General features: G+C 50.0%; 1 protein-coding gene across 2 annotated transcripts in view; it reads left to right on the forward strand.

Moving 5' to 3' along the window:
• Positions 1–1454: 1454 nt before the first annotated feature.
• VWA2 (von Willebrand factor A domain containing 2) overlaps positions 1455–16878 on the forward strand; it is a 45135-nt gene continuing 29711 nt past the window's right edge. Inside the window, exons 1-4 of one of the 2 annotated variants that reach the window (XM_047762110.1) lie at positions 1455–1509; positions 8011–8072; positions 12044–12118; positions 13444–13577. In XM_047762110.1, the coding sequence (XP_047618066.1) occupies positions 8021–8072; positions 12044–12118; positions 13444–13577 (261 nt within the window). In that variant the 5' untranslated portion in view covers positions 1455–1509; positions 8011–8020. Of the gene's footprint in view, positions 1510–5915; positions 5980–8010; positions 8073–12043; positions 12119–13443; positions 13578–16878 lie in introns of those variants that run through there. The other variant, XM_047762111.1, reaches the window with a different exon arrangement.

Raw genomic sequence — 16878 nt, forward strand, 5'->3', positions numbered from 1 at the left:
CACCCCTTCTTCTCTCCCCTCCCCAGCACGGGCGCAGACCAGGCTCTTCTCCCAGGTTCCCTCTGATGTGGCTTTCCACTTCCCCGCCCCTAGAGTATTGCTCTGCGACAGCTTTGTTTTCTAGTCTCCCAGGCAGTCTCTGCCCTGTCAAATGGTTTCTAGACCTCCCAAGTAGTTTCCGCTCTGCCCCGCCCCCCCAGCCTGGGGACTAACCTCTGGAGCCGAGGACTCGGTGCCCAGCCCCCACCCAGGCGTCTCAATTTTTGGTGACTGTGCCCGTAGTTCAGATGGTCCGTTCGGTTCTTGATCGGCTTTTCCGTACTCCACCTTACTGCTACACTCTTCTCTGCATCTGGAGATTCCTCCGGTTCGTTTGGTCTTTCCCCGTGTAGGTGACTTTCCAGGGTGCGGGATCCCTTTCTCCTCCGCAGTTCCCTTTCGGGAGCGCCCGTCCCGCTCAGATTCACCTTCTCTCACTCTCCTCTTTTCTCCCGCTCTGCCCCATAATGTCACGAACTTCTTGCCGTTATTGGAGTTTAGGTTCCTCTGCCAGCGATTGGTTGCTGTTCTGTGTGAGTCATTTATTCTGTAGATGTGCTTTTTTTGTTGTGTTTGTGGGAGAGGGCGAGCGTGTCCCCCTACTCCTCCGCCATCTTGTCCTCCCCTACCACATCTTCTTAATGCTTTCCTCTGTGGATGGACGCTTAGGTCATGTCCATGTCCTGGCTACTGTGAATAGTGTTGTTCTGAACATAGGAGTGCATGCATCTTTTTGAATTGTAGTTTCCCACAGGGATATTTAGAAAAAACTAAAACAAATCCCTCCCATCATCTACAAGGCTGTTTATTGGAGGTCTCTTTGAGGACCCTGCACAAGGGAGGCTCTAACCCATACGACGCCTCTGCTTTAGCCGCTCCCAGAGCCAGCAGGCCAGGACAGCTGAAGACCCTTGAAGTTCCTTCCTTTAGATCACTCTTTCCTCTTCTAAACAGCTCCCGCCTGCTTCCTCTTCCCCTTCCGCCCTCAAAACTGCCTGCCTAGGAGTTCCTGTCGTGGCGCAGTGGTTAACGAATCCGACTAGGAACCATGAGGTTGCAGGTTCGGTCCCTGCCCTTGCTCAGTGGGTTAACGATCTGGCGTTGCCGTGAGCTGTGGTGTAGGTTGCAGACGCAGCTCGGATCCCACGTTACTGTGGCTCTGGCGTAGGCCGGTGGCTACAGCTCCGATTCGACCCCTAGCCTGGGAACCTCCATATGCCGAGGGAGCGGCCCAAGAAATAGCAACAACAACAACAAAGACAAAAAAAGACAAAAAAAAAAAAAAACCAAAAAACTGCCTGCCCGGCTTCACTAAACTTGACGGCCATCCTCATCCCTCACTTCCTTTCCTGACCCCGAGTCCCTCCTCTCAACTGGATTTCTCTGATCTCTGTTTCAGCAGCTTTGCCCTGGCCCCGAGGAATTCTGCACTCACTGTAGTCCCTCGATCCCTGTCAACAACCTTTCCAGGTAAGTAGAACAGGTAAAGTCACCCCTGTTCCTGAAAGGAGAAAATCGAGTGACCAAGTGAAGGAATTCACCTGAGGGGTTCACGCTGACTCCCGACATCAGATTGGTGCTCTTTGCACTCCAACTCTGTACCATAAGCTGCTCATCATGTCTGTCCTGGTCACGGCAGAGGACCCGGGCCTGACTCCAAACTTGTGATTGACCAGATCTTTGACCTTGGGCTCCAAATTCTCTAAGACCATTTTGTCTCATGTAAAAGTGGTCCTGATCATGTCTGCCCTGTGGGGTCTGAGTGTAGTCCAGTGACATGAATATGTTAAATGCAGTGATCATCTTTTAACACCATGCACTTAGTCTTTTACCATTGGGGGGAGACTTTCACACACTGTTGCACTGGATCTTTACAACACTGTCAGTTTGTGAGATGGCTGAATGAACTGAGGCAGGAGCAAAGTTGCTGCTTGCAGTGTCTTTGCCCCTACCCTGCCCTGGTTAGAAGGGGGCCAGTCTGGAATTCTTGGTCGGGACTTCCAGTCCTGTGTGTGCGCTTTCCAGAGTCCCATGGCAGTGAATTTGGGTCCTGTACAATTTTAATAAAGGATTTTTAAATAGCATCGAAATAAATATCAAAATCTCTTTTGGCTAAAAGTGCTTTTTAGCAGGTATGGCAGGTGTGGGAAGCCTGAGATTTACGCCCCATCTCCCACCTTTCTCCCCAACCATCCAGGGGTCTAAGGGGCACGTTCTTTGTCCCCCGGTGCTGATTTATGGTTGCCAGACTGTTGAGTTCTGAAACTTGGTGATTCTGTGAGAAGGAGCATGACTTGCCCAGAGCAACGTTTAAAGCACTCTTCTTGCCTTCTCAGGCGAGAACCGTGTCATCTACTTCCCTTGACTCCCTGGGTCTGAGCCAGGGTTTTGCCAGGTGGCCAAAGAATGGCAAAAGACTGGGAGCTTCCTGGCTGGAGACTTTTACCTCCAGTTTTAAAGTCTTCCTGCTCAGGTGTTGACTGTTCTTGTAAAGGGTTCAGCTTTTCCATCCCACTGATGGGAGAGGAGGCTGCCAAGGGCTCATCTGATAGTCAGGGTTGGAATTGCGTTTTGTAAGGAGGTGGACGTGGCCTCTTTTTGCACCCTGCCTTCATTTCATTTCCAGTCCTAGAAGGGAGGGTGGGAATGGTCCTGCAAAACTGCCTTCAACTATGGTAGCCTTGTTTGTCCTGCCTTTCTTCCTTTCTCACGGGAAACATAATCCCCAGGTGATTCAGAGTGCACTGTTTTGCGGCACCAGGCAGCAAGCCTCACTCACCTGCTGTCCCGCTGCTGCCAGTGCCGTGCGGAACCAGAATTCGAAGGCAACCATCAGATAAGACTTAGAGCTGAGGGGCATCTAGGGCCATGTGTGAGAACCCCCGGAAGCCAGGAACAATGTGTGGGGTTCACATGAGTAATGGAACAGAAAGGAACAAGTGGGATGTTGCAAGCCTTGTGTAATGGAAGAGGCTACACCAGGTGTACCTGGGAACGGAGGATCTGTTTCTCCCCCAGGATTGCAGATCACTCCCAACTGCTTTGAACAAGAACACAGAACGTTCTGGAAACCTCAGGGTTTGTGCTCAAGTGTGGGAGTTGCTGACAGATGTTAGCGGATGGAAGACTGGCAACAGGTGGGATACCCAGTAGATTTTTTTTTTTTTGGTCTTTTTAGGGCCATACCCATAGCGTATGGAAGTTCCCAGGCTCGAGGTCGAATTGGAGCTGTAGCTGCCAGCCTACACCACAGCCCTAGGAACATGGGATCAAAGCCGCGTCTGTGACCTACAGCACCGCTCATGGCAATGCTGAATCCGGAACGCACTGAGTGAGGCCAGGGATTGAACCCATGTACTAGGTGGGCTCGTTAGGTGGCAGATTTTTAATTGTGCTTCTGTTCCTCTACCCTGCTCCCCCAGAATCAGGAAGGTGACAGATTGAACAGATCACAGGGAGGCCAGAAGGGAGTCAGATCCACTGACTAGCTGCTGACCTGGGGCAGGACGCTTTGCTTCTCCACGTCTCAGTCTTCTCATCTGTAAAATGGGAGTAATGCACCATCACAGGCTGGCTGCGAGGATTAGGAGAGAGAAGACATATAAGCAGCAAGCCAGGAACTGGGCACTTGAGTGAGGAGTTGCTCACTAGATGGTGACAGTTGTTGGTTTTTACTGTGGAATTCATCCTTTTAAGAATCTTTTTCAGCTGTAAGATGGCATTTAGAATGTTGGTTTGGTATTGCGAGAAAGTTTTGCTGTGTGAGGTGGGATAATAAATAAACTGAGTATTTGAGGTGCTTGGGTGGGAATAGATAGTAAAAAGTGCTATGAACCCATGACAAGCATTTTTTTTTCAGGGCGCGACCGTAGCATATGGAAGTTCCCAGTCTAGGGGTTGAATTGGAGCTCCAGCTGCCGGCCTACGTCACAGCCACAACAGTGCCAGATCTGAGCCACATCTGTGACCTACACTGTGGCTCATGGCAACCCTGGATCCTTTCACCCACTGAGCAGGGCCTGGGATCAAACCAGCATTCTCATGGACATTAGTCGGGTTTGTTTTTGCAGAGTCCCAGCAGGAACTCCTTTGACTAGCATTGAGATAACATCAGTTGCATTTATCTTGGTGTAAAGGAGGCTGCAGTGAGTGCAGCCAGCCCAAAGGTTCATCAGGAAGTGACCCTTGAGTCCACCTGCCAGAAGTATTCTGATGCTCGGTGTACCTACCCAGCAGGCGTGTTTCTCACCTCCTCTGTGCCAGGCACGTGCAGCTTTCTGGGGCTCCCGTGGAGACTGAGACGTAGTCCTTACTCTTCCAGGCAATTACCACCTGACCGGCAGGTCAGATGGGGCAGTTTCACTGTGGGCTGTGTTGAGGATTGCGTTGTGGCGGGGGAGGCGTGGGGGAGGGAAGCGCTGCTGGGGTTTCAGAGTCAGCACCACCGGAACCAAGCACTTATGGGAGGCTTCTGATTTCTTAGATTTGTGGATTGCCAACATATATATATATATTTTTGTCTTTTTTGCCATTTCTTGGGCCACTCCTGCAGCATATGGAGGTTCCCAGGCTAGGGGTCGAATCGGAACTATAGCCACCGGCCTATGCCAGAGCCCTGCAACCTGCACCACAGCTCATGGCAACACTGGATCCTTAACCCACTGAGCAAGGCCAGGGATTGAACTCGCAACCTCATGGTTCCTAGTCGGACTTGTTAACCACTGAGCCACGATGGGAACTCCAACATAAATTTTTTTTTTAAATGAGCCAAACTTTCGGCGGCTCTGGAAAAACATTCACTTGGGCAAGCAGAGACGCATGACAGAACAAGATAGGTCTGCTTTGGTCTGTCACCTAGTGGAGGGAGGGGTGCACATTGCAGTAGGTACCTTCTGTACCTCCTCCTGCCTTGTCCTCGCAACAGCCTGCCCAGGCTGCGAGAATCCTGGTCTTGTAAAAAATTAACAGGCCTGAGCCTCAGAGTCCTGCATGCGACCAAGGGCCGAAGCTGTGACCCCAGAAAACCATTCTGAACCTCAGGACTAGAGGACATCGAGAAACCCTGTCCCTCTGCCTGTGCTGGCCTGTGTCCCCAGGCCTCACCCAGGCCTGGCCCCCAGGCAGCAGGTGGGGACTTGTCTTGCGACGGTTGTATGGTGTAAAAGGAAAGAAAACAGGTCCTGGGGAAAAGGAAGGTCTGTCTCGCTGTCATGTGCTGGAGGCTGGCAGCAGGCAGGTCAGCCCTCATCAGCCTGTTTCCTCTCTGTCTGCCTTTCTCCCTTTGCCTGGGTCTGGCAGTGCCTGCCTTCCTCCCTCTTCCAGGATTGAGTCTCCCATTCTCACTTTGATTCAATCAGGATGCAAAGCCTCTGATTCGCCTAAAGCACAAAGGCTCTTCAAACAGTTGGTTTCGTTTGCTTCAGAAATGTTTTGAGGCGTTCCTGTCGTGGCGTGGTAGTTAACGAAACTGACTAGGAACCATGAGGTTGCAGGTTCAATCCCTGCCCATGCTCAGTGGGTTAAGGATCTGGCGTTGCTGTGAGCTGTGGTGTTGTAGCTCGCAGCCTCGGCTTGGATCTGGCATGGCTGTGGCTGTGGCGTGGGCCAGCAGCTACAGCTCCAATTAGACCCCTAGCCTGGGATCCTCCATATGCCATGGGAGCGGCCCTAGAAAAGGAAAAAAAAATATATATATATATATATGTATAAATATATATATAAAAAATTAAAAATATATATATAAAAGAATGTTTTGAAATCCAATGAGCTGAATAAACAGTGGTGTAAGGTCTGACCATCATAAGTCTGTGATGGAGGGGAGATCAAAAGGGAATTTTTTTTTTTTTTTTTTAAGCCAGAAGACAGTTGAGGAGCATCTGGTCCCACCTCCCCATCGTGAAGGTGAGGAACCTCAGCTCCCTTCACCGTCGCCGGCATCAGGTGAGAGGCAGGGTCTCTGGATCCAGGGTGCAGGCTCACTGCCACCATGGGGCAGGGGTGGCTCCTGCCTGTCAGGGAGTCACAGTTTGCTGGCTCAGTGTGGGTGGCATTCAGGGCCGTGGCTCAGGGATCCTGAGGTGACCTGGCCTCCAGGAGTAGTAAGTGTGTGTTGTATTAGAAGCCTGAGAGTTGAGCTGTGTCATCACCCAGGACCCATCCCCTTCTAAGCCTCAGTGGCCCTTTTATTTTTTTTTTTCTTTTTTGGCCACCCCACGGCATATGGGGTTCCCTGGCCAGGGATCAGATCTGAGCTGCAGTTGCGACCTACGTTGCAGCTGCAGCAGCACCAAGTCCTTAACCCATTGTGCGGGGCCGGGGATTGAACCTGGGTCCCAGTGCTGCAGAGATGCTGCAGATCCTGTTGTGCCACAGCGCAAACTCCCCCAGTGACCCCTTTTGATCATTTCTGAGGTGTGTGCACTCATTCACTGAGTCTCCTCTTTCACACTATACCACACCCTCTGAGGGTGGGCGTGCAGGCCGAGGGGAGGTGGGTGCGCAGGCACTGTCCATGAAGACACACCCACCACCACGGGTTGTTCTGATTTCCTGCAGTTCCAAATGAGGTCTGGCAAAAGCACCTTCCGAAACACGAGTTAGGTCATTTTACTTTTTCTGCAAATCATTTGAATCTACATTTCCCCGGGTAGCTCGGATTGTCAAGGCAGCCATGGCTCTCAGCCTGGTCAGCAAATCCTCTGAATTCAGGGTCAAGTTCTGTTTTGTTCCTGCAGCTGGGAGGTGTGTTTTATGTGCCCAGGCAGAGGTGCAGGTGCATCAGACACATAAGACAATTCCTTTTAGTGCAGGTTAAGTTCATGGCACGTGCCTGAGTTGCTGAGGATGACAGGAGGCTCCTGCTGGGTGTTTTGGAGAAGTGGTGTCCCTGGGGGAGGTAGGGAAGGGGGCGAGGGGCTAAATCCATAAATGAAGATGTGGGGCTTCTGCCTTGCCATCCACAGTCTTTTTTTTTTTTTTTTTTTTTTGGCTTTGTAGGGCTACACACATGGCATATGGAGGTAGGTTCCCAGGCCAGGCCAGGGGTTGAATCAGAGCTGCAGCTGCCAGCCTATGCCACAGCCATAGCAATGCCAGATCCAAGCCACGTCTGTGACCTACACCACAGCTCACGGCAACACTGGATCCTTAACTCACTGAGCGAGGGCAGGGATCAAACCCGCAACCTCATGGTTCTTAGTCGGATTTGTTTCCGCTGCGCCATGACGGGAACTCCACCATCCACATTCTTAGATGCAGGAGGCTGGCCCTTATTTAGGATGTTAAAGGGACTTGGTGAGCGTCAGGTTGCAGAGAGTCTCCCTGCTCTGTGCTGCACACTTGTGCCCATCTCCCCCTACTCACTTCCCATCCGTAGCATCTCCCTCAAAAATTGGTAAATTATCAGGCCCCGTGGAACTGAATTTTACCCACACTGAAAGCATCATTAGGCAACAAAAACCTTGACAAAAATGCTTTTGTTTCTTCCTCAGCCGTGTTATTTTTTTGAGGTCATGTAGACAGTACAGGCTGGGTGACCTTGCTAGATTTTGGAAAATGAACACCTAGAAATCGAATCTGTCAAAATCTAACACCTTGTGAAGAAGTGAGGGGCTGCCGGGAGGGGCTTTCCTCGGGGTCACCTGGCTGGTCGGGGCCCAGCCTGAGCTGGGACACAGCGCACCTTGCCAGAGTCTGTGAAGGAGCTGGGGCTTTGGGGGGGGGGGGGCAGGTGTCTGGGGAAGATGTTAGGCTGTCCTTTAAAATCAAAGGCACTGGAATAAAGTCTTCCAGGGCTTTGGGGATCTGAGTCTTCCCCAGGCCGCCGTAGTTATCATGGCGAGGAGCAGCCTCTAGGGTCATATCTGTGCCCTGGGAAAGGCTGAGCCATTGTCATCTTGTTTGGTGTGGTGACTGTGAGCTCACAGAATTGATTGCTGATGATTTTTTTTTTTCCTTGTCCTGGCCCTATAGTTAAATCAGCATGCCCTCTTTCCCGTTGTTGGAAGCCATCTGCATTTTCCTGTTTGCTGGAGGTAAGTTTTCCTGGGAATGGGGGTGAGCTGTCACCACCTGCCTGTTCTCTGGAGCCTCTGGAGATAGGAGAGTGGAGGAAGGGTGTGGTTGCTCAGCCCAACTGTCCCCTCTTTTGAAGCGATGTGGGTGGTCATTGTGACACAGTAGCTTCATGGCCAAGGGATTGGGGGAAAATGACACAGAGCCTAAATGGGGTCCCTGGAAGCCCAGGCACAGGAGAGGTTCTGTTCCACCAGCAGTTCTTTGTAGCCTGTCTGGTTTATAGAACACTTGATCTGACCATCCCTAGGTTGTTCAGGGGAAGCCCAGAGAGGCTGTGCGACTTGCTTGGGGTGACACAGCTATTAGTAGCAGGGCTGGAATGAACACCCAAGCCCCTCCCTTCCAGGCTGCTCCACCACCCCCCCAACCGCCGCCTGACTCTGGGCTCCTCTGGGGAGACAGGAGTGTCCCTGAGATCTCGCTCTAAGCCCTGGCTCTCTTAACTGTACAGTGAAAGGGTTTAAGGAGAGGAGTGATTCTCAGTCCTGCCAGCTCTTAGCACCACCCAACCCCCAGCACACTCAGGTTCTGAATCCCAGGTAGGTGGTCCTCGGAAGTGTGGGCTGACTTGGCTGGGAGAGGAAGGAGCAGTTCCATATGCAGTGGCTCCCTTTTCCACGGTAATTTCCTCAGAGTCCTGAGGTAGTTTCACAGGGGCACAGTGGGGATGTCACCCAGGCACCTGCTCCCCTAACACCTGGCATCTGCCATAACGCTGAGCATGTGGTACAGTTAAAAGAGCCAAGTCACCTCTGTGGTAAGTTGTCCCTGCTCTCGGAGCTCCTCCTCCCTCCCATCCAGGGACAATGGCTGCTAGTTGCCACCTGGAGAATGTGCTGCTAAGACATTTAGTATTTTCATATAGGACCTTAGGGATTCCTCAGCTCCTGGGCCCTTTGCCAATCCTTCATGGGCTCGTTCAGGAAAGTTTAGTGCCTCGCTGCTTTGACGACAGGGTCAAGGATGTGAACAGTTTTGTAATTCATTTGGTCAAATTGTGCAGAGGGCTGGGCTGGGCTCTGGGAAGGACAAGTGGAAATCTTCCCGCCCTCGGGGAGCTTCCGGGGGAGTGGGCGCTCATGGGGGCACCGCTGCATCGTGGGATGGGCTGCAGTGGGGTCCCATGAGTTGGCAAGATCTTGAGGACATATGGATGCAGTGAAGCAGAAAGCCTCTGTTTTCTGGAAGACCAATTTGCTGAATTAAGGCGTGTTTATCGTGTTGTTTTGGGGTTTTGGCAAGGGGAAGCATTACCCCTGCCTCTGTCCCAACATCTGTTGTATTTTATGGAAGGGGAGGAATTTTCCCCTTTAATTCTGTCTACTGTAGCTTGTTTCTGCCTCTGGTGGCAAAACGGCAGTGGCTGACTCTTCAACCTCATGAAAGATACGTATTTGTCTGACAGCTTTTGACTGTGGAGCTAATGGCTGGTTCAGCATTTTCGGCCTAGAAGCATCTTCTCTGCAAGTAGAGATTGAAGGGAGGGCATGTTAGGTGAGCGGAAAGTCCAGGATAGGGTCGGGGGAGAACTAGACACTGGTTTGGTTTGTTATCTGGGGACTAGTGAATGGGCAGAAGCCACAGAAGGTGGAGCTGGGACCAGCCGATGGGCAGCCAACTAATGAACCAGAACTTGACATTATTTTTTTGGCCTCTTCTTCCAGCTCTTTCTCCTGGCACTGGCAAATCCCCCAGAGCCCACCTTCCCTTCTATTATTGTACGAGTCCTTCCCCGCCCCCAGCTGGCTCCCTCTCCTCTCCCTCTTTCCCCAGCAGCACCCTCATCTCACATTCCTTCTCCTGCCCCCCTCCAGGCCTGGCCTGCCCCTGGGCTCTGCCCACCCACTTTGTGCCCTCTGTGCTTATCTACCGGACACCGATGTTTATAAGCACCTGCACGTACACTTCTGATATTGACCACGTACAGCAGGCTTTTCCAGTCATCCCTCCAAAGGGCACCTCATTGTCTTCAGGGCTTTCATGGTTGGCTCGCTGTTCAGTACTCCTGGCGTGTTAACCTGCCCTCAAAATTTATTTTGTAAATGTTATTGACTGCTCACATCCCATTATTACCGTTTTACTGGGAATCATAGAGGAGAAAAAAAAAATACGTCCATGAACTTCCTACCCTGACTTTTTAGCCCTTGTTCATATGAGTTGAGCTGGTTGAATGTATCAGTGATTACTCGTGCCCTGTGTTCTTGGGTATTTGTCATCACCAGTGTTCCTCTGAAGCAACATTGGAGGAGTGTCTTGGTGCTCATTTTCTCTTCTCTCTCTCTTTTTTTTCCCTGCTTTTTAGGGCCACACCTGCAGCATATGAAAGTTCCCAGGGTAGGGGTTGAATCGGAGCCACAGCTGCCAGCCTATGCCACTGCACTGCAGGGATCTAAGCCACGTCTGAGACCTGCACCGCAGCTCCCGGCAACGCCAGATCCCTGACCCACTGAGTGAGGCCAGGGATCTCATCCTCAGGGTTACCAGTCAGACTTGTTTCGGCTGCGCCACAAGAGGAACTCCTCCTCTTCTCTGAAATTGTTTTTCCTTTGGATCAACTCCTAGGTGTGATACTATGGGGTCTATCTAAGGATGTAAGCATTTTTATGATTCTTCATTCATTTGGCCAGATTGTTATCCAAAGGAGTGGTACCAGTTTAAAGTGCCACCATGGGAAAAGGTTTTCCTGGTTTAACCTTTCTCCAGTTGCACTTTTTTTAAATCATTTTTTTGTATATATATTTTTGCTACTGTACAGCATAGTGACCCAGTTACACTTACATGTATACATTCTTTTTCCTCACATTACGTGTTCCATGATAATTGACTAGACAAGAGTTCCCAGTGCTACACAGCAGGATCCCATTGCTAATCCATCCCGAAGGCAACATTCTGCATCTATTTACCCCAAGCTCCCAGTCCCTCCCCTTCCCCTTTGGCAACCACAAGTCTCTTCTCCAAGTCCATGATTTTCTTTTCTGTGGAAAGATTCCTTTGTGCCATATATTAGATTCCAGGTATAAGTAATATCATGTGGTATTTGTCTTTGTCTTTCTGACTTACTTCACTCAGGATGAGAGTCTCTGGGTCCATCCATATTGCTGCAAATGGCATTATTTTGTTCTTTTTGATGGCTGAGTTGCATTTAAATTTAGAGCTCGATCATCTAAATTTCACATTTAAAAGGGTATCCAGTTGAGTTAAATTGTTTTGCCACCTGTTGGAAAAAATTCCCTTGTGCTTTTCTATGCATTCTATTTCTTCTGTGAGTCATCCATTCACATCCGAGGTTAACTTTTAAGACAGAGAGCTGCACCCTGAGGGGCACCCAGTTATTATGTTATTATGCCTAACCTGGGAGGAAGCTCATCAGACTCACAGGTTCTCTGTATCCGATATCTCTGTAAAAAATGAAAACTTTTCATTTTTGTCTTCAAGATACCCAAATTTATTTATGTATTTATTTACTTTTTTTGCTTTTTAGGGTCACACCCGTGGCATATGGAGGTTCCCAGGCTAGGGGTCTAATTGGAGCTGTAGCCGCCGGCCTACACCAGAGCCACAGCAACGTGGGATCCGAGCCACACCTATGACCTACCCCACAGCTCACAGGAACACCAGATCCTTAACCCACTGAGCAAGGCCAAGGATTGAACCCGCAGCCTCATGATTCCTAGTCAGGTTCGCTAACCACTGCGCCACACTGGGAACTCCAAAATACCCAAATTTAAATCAGAGGTACCTGACGGAAGTAGGGTGACAGGGTTTATTTATGTTGTCTATCTGGTAATTTTGAAAACATGTTATCATTCAACTCCTCTGCATTGCTCTTTCTTTCTTGTTACCTGCTTGTCCTGGTCACATAACGTGGGGACTAAGACTCCTCCCCTCCCCACCTCGTAATGACAGCTTCTGGGGTTTTCTCTCCTAGCGCCCCCATCCCTCTCTCTTCAGGAAATCCACGTAAGCAAGGAGATTGTGGGGAAGATTTCAGCCGCCAGCAAAAGTAAGTCCACGTTTTACTCGACCCTCCAAACAACCCACTTCCGCCTCTGCGTGATGGATCCAAGGGATGCCGTGTTACTCTAGGGACACCACGCCACGCCTCTCCTTTCGTGCTGTGGCCCGTATCATTGCCCCACGCAGGAGCCTGACCGAGTTCCTTTCCTGGGTAGAAACCCTAGGAAAATTCCTGTCGCCAAGTCTCTTGGCGTGAGCGTCAAGGTCTTCCGTGAGGTGACCACCGTCCCCCCAGCCAGCCTCGTCTGCTGCCATATTCCTTCCACTCCTCCCCACTCAGCATCCCTCCGCATGCTCAGGCCATGCCCACCCTCTCAGAGGCCCTGCAGTTCCTTCCCTCCTGGAGACCCCCCCCCCCCACCCGGTGCTACTGGGTGGCACCTTCTCCCTGGTGCTTCTCTGACTTCTGCTCTCTGGCATCTTCATGGCGAGGTGACAAAGCTTGGACTCTAGAGCCAGACAGCCTGGGGTTGACTCCTGGCCCCACCGCTTCCCGGTACTTTGGCTTCAGGAAAGTTCCTGCATTTCCCTGTGCCCTGCTCTGCTCATTCTCGCCTATGGGAACATGAATTGTAAATCTACCTAGGGTGGGGGTGGGGGGCTAGGGAGCTGACACCTAAAGGGTACAGATATTCCTTTTGAGGAGGCAGAAAATGTTCTCTATTTGACTATAATAGTGATAGACTATATCAGTGACTAGACTAAAAGCTATTGAAGTGTGTACTTTAAATGGGTGACTTACATGGTATGTGAATGATATCTCAATGTAACTGTTGAAAGATAAAAATCACCTATCTCAAGGTGGTTATGAGAAAGAAATACATCAGTACATATAAAGTATTTAAAGCAGCACCTGGTGTATAGGAAAGAAGCAGTCAGTGCTGGTTATCATTTCTTAGACTCTTAGGTGATGCAGCCTCATGTACCAAGGTGCCTGGCTGTGTCCCAGACGAGATCGTGACCCCCAAGGGCAGGAACCCAGGCTCTTGGGTATCTGTCACTGGCCTGGTAGCCCCTTCCTTTCCTATGGCTCAGTTAGTGTTGTCGAATTAGGCTCTCCCATTATTACACAGATGCTCATATACAGTCCTGTCTATGAACCTCATGCCCATGGTAGGTAGGTGCCCCTCACTGCACAGGAGGGCCGCCTCTGGCCCAGAATTTCTCCAGTGTTTATCTCCCATTATGACAAGAGGCGCTTGGCCCACCTCAAGATTGTTTCCGCCTCCACTCTGCTTTGGGAATAAGATATTCTTGGGACCAGACTGCAGGGAAGCTGGTTGTCACCCTTTCTGTCCCACCCTCCTCTAGTGATGTGGTGCTCGGCGGCGGTGGACATCCTGTTTCTGATAGATGGCTCTCACAGCATCGGCAAAGGGAGTTTTGAAAGGTCCAAGCACTTTGCCATCACGGTCTGTGATGCTCTGGATGTCGACCCCGCAAGGGTGAGTGCACGTCTCTTGACTTGGTGTTAGGGCGTCTTTGGTCACAGTGACAGAAATCTCATCTTAAGCAGAAGAGGGCATTAACTGGCTTGTGGAACCAGGAAGACCCAGGGGGTGAATCCTGTTTCTAGGCACAATGGGATCCAGGAGCTCAGTCCCTCTCCTTTTCTTCTCTTATTTTGCTTTCTTCTGTTGGCTTCCTTCCCAGGCAGATTTTCCCTACATAGCAAAGTTGCCCTATAGCATCTTTCAAGTTAGTTACTCTGTGAGAAAGAAAGTGGACTTCTTTCCCTGGAGAGCTCTGACTGGGTAGATATAGGTCACATGACAATCCCTTGACCAATCACAGGAGTCAGAGGGAAAAGATTGTCTAGGCAGACCTAAGTCGTGTGCTTGTCCTCAGCCTTGGGGTTGGGGAGGAACACTTGGATTTCTCACTAGAAAGAGAGGGTGTGTTTGCATGACAGTGGGACAGGGAAAGCATGCTGGCAGATTAAAACGACAACTTCCTCTAACGGCTAGGGTCTTCATAGCTGAAACACAGCTCCTTACCTTCTCTGTGCACTTGAAAGGAACAGCCCCTGCCTGATAAATCCAGCTGGTCTCTTCATCTGTTCATCCTGGTTCTAGATGACAAGTCTTAAATATCAGTAGCGTGTGCTAGCTGCAGCTCTTGTTGGTAAAGGGGGCATTTTGGAACAACTCAGTAGAAAAACGGGCAGTGAACGCAGGCAGCTCCCAGAAAATGAAACACAGGTGCCCCTTTGATGTAAGAAAAGATGCCCAATCTCACTCAATATAATAGCACACCTCCGGCTGATGTATCCCATTTTCCACTTAACTGGATTAGCAAAAATCTGAAATTTTGTATGGTGCTCCACTGGCAAGTATATAGGAAACTGGTGTTCTCATGCACTACTGGTGGGAATGTACAGCCTCTCTGTGGGGAGACTCTTAACAGGGCCCATCAAAATTGCAAAGGCTTGGACCCTTTGACCCAGTACTTTATCCTACAGATAGCCCTACAGGTGCAAAATAGTGCACATACCAAATTATTCCTTGCAGTGTTGTTTGCAGTCATAAAAGATTTCAGGCAACCCAAATGTCTGCTCACAGGGGACAGGTAAATACATTATGGTGCCTTCATATGGTGAAACACGGGGCAGGTGCAGGAAGTGAATGAGGAAATTCTCTGATGGGGAAAGACACCAAAACAAATTGAGTGTAAAAAGTTAGGTATAGACGGCATGTGGAATATATTATTTTTTATCAAAAATAGAGGGAGCTGAAAAGGGTCTGTCTCTGTATTCGCTCGTATGTACAGGAAGAAACTCCAGAGGGATCTGTGAGAGGCTAAGAGCAGTAGCTTCCCATTGAGGGGGAGGGGGTAGGAACTGAACACACGGGGCCCAAATCCAGGGGGAGGCTCATGAGTATAAACTTTTTTATGGGTCTTGAACCATGTGAACTGACTCAAAAATCCACTAAGAATTTCAGAAGGGTATTTTGGTCTGGAAAACTATAATTACTTGAATTAGGGACTGGTCACAATACAAGATAAGGAAGTGGTTTTCCAAGATGACGTTCCTGGGTTAATCCTAGAAAAACCTCTTGGATTTAGGAGGAGAAGTGGCTTTCAACAAGGGCCAGACTTTCTCCAGGATGGCCTAGCACCTGGGGAGGGTGAGCATGTTCGAGACCTCAGGCTGTCTTGCAAGGTCAGAGCCAACATCATTCCATCTAAGCATGTAGAGCCCACACATTCCAACCACAAAGTCAACCCATCGCAGCCCCTCAGAGGCTGAGGGCCAAGGACTGCTGAATCTGTACCCTCCTCCTTACAGGGCCCTGCTTTTATAGTCTTTTGTCTTTCAGGGCCATACCCGCGGCATATGGAGGTTCCCAGGCTAGGGGTCCAATTGAAACCACAGCCACAGCAATATGGAATCCGAGCTCCATCTGCAACCTACACCACAGCTCATGGCAATGCTGGATCCCCAACCTACTGAGCAAGGCCAGGGATCAGTCCCACATCCTCATGGATACTAGGTGGGTTCATTAACCACTGAGCCATGATAGAAACTCCAAGGGCCCTGCTTTTAAAAGGAAGTGATTCCCTGTGAAGTTTTTCTAATTTTTTCATGGAAGAAAAGATCGAACACTGTTGACTTTGGCATGGATGTAGGAGGTCCTGAAATGGGTAGACTGAAGCGCCTGGCAGATGGCAGGTTGGAAGAGAAGAATCATACAGATTATTTTTTTTTATTTTTCATTTTTATTTTTTGATTTTTTTTGTCCTTTTCTAGGGACGCACCCGCGGCATATGGAGGTTCCCAGGCTAGGGGTCCAGTCGGAGCTGTAGCTGCCAGCCTGTGCCAGAGCCACAGCAATGCCAGGTCCAAGCTGCGTCTGTGACCTACACTACAGCTCACGGCAACACTGGATCCTTAACCCACTGAGCAAGGCCAGGGATTGAACCCACAACCCCATGGTTTCTAGTCAGATTCGTTAACTGCTGAGCCATGACGGGAACTCCTGAAGAGCTGTACAGATTCTTAGAGAATGTTTTACAGATGAAGAAACAGGCTCAGAGAGGCCATGTGACTGCCAGGGTCATACAGCAGTCTTAGAGGAGCGTTAATTGTGGAAGAACTGGGGCTCTTGTCTTTCAGCCCAGGGCTTCACATTCTGCTGTCACAATCGCATAGCATGTGGACAGCTGGCACTGTGGTGGTATGGGTGTGTGCGCGCACGTGTGTGTGTGTGTGTGTGTGTGTGTGTGTGTACATGGAAGTGGGGGCTGCTGATGGAATTCAACGTCCTTAAAGAGAGGGTGAGAAAAGCATGACAAGAAAACTTCGGGTGCTGCTCTTGGGAGCAGCTACTCTGACCCATAGGTCCCCAGAACACAGGGAATTTAATCTCAGTGTTGCCGAACCACATCTAGAATGTGGCATTTTCAGGTTAAATATTGGCAAACCAACAGTGCCCACAACAAGAAGACAAAACAGTGAGAGGCCTGGACATTCCCATATGAAGGAATTTGATGTCATTTTCATGGGAATGAGGGTGCCAAGTGAATCCACTGTGTTAAGAGGACAGAGTCTGGTGTGAGTTACACTTGGGCTCGTCCTGAGAAAACATTCTGGCAGCAAGGCTTGTGGAGCAAAGGAGTTGTTTATTCCATGAGCAAATGAGCACCTCCACCTCCGAGCTGCTCAGACTTGCTGGAATTGCTAGCAAAGGGTTTTTGCATTTGGGTGATTCCAGGTGGTTCTGTCTGACTTGTGGCTTCAGGTCT

The sequence above is a fragment of the Phacochoerus africanus genome, chromosome 15, assembly GCF_016906955.1.
Source record: "Phacochoerus africanus isolate WHEZ1 chromosome 15, ROS_Pafr_v1, whole genome shotgun sequence".
Classification (NCBI taxonomy): Eukaryota; Metazoa; Chordata; class Mammalia; order Artiodactyla; family Suidae; genus Phacochoerus; species Phacochoerus africanus.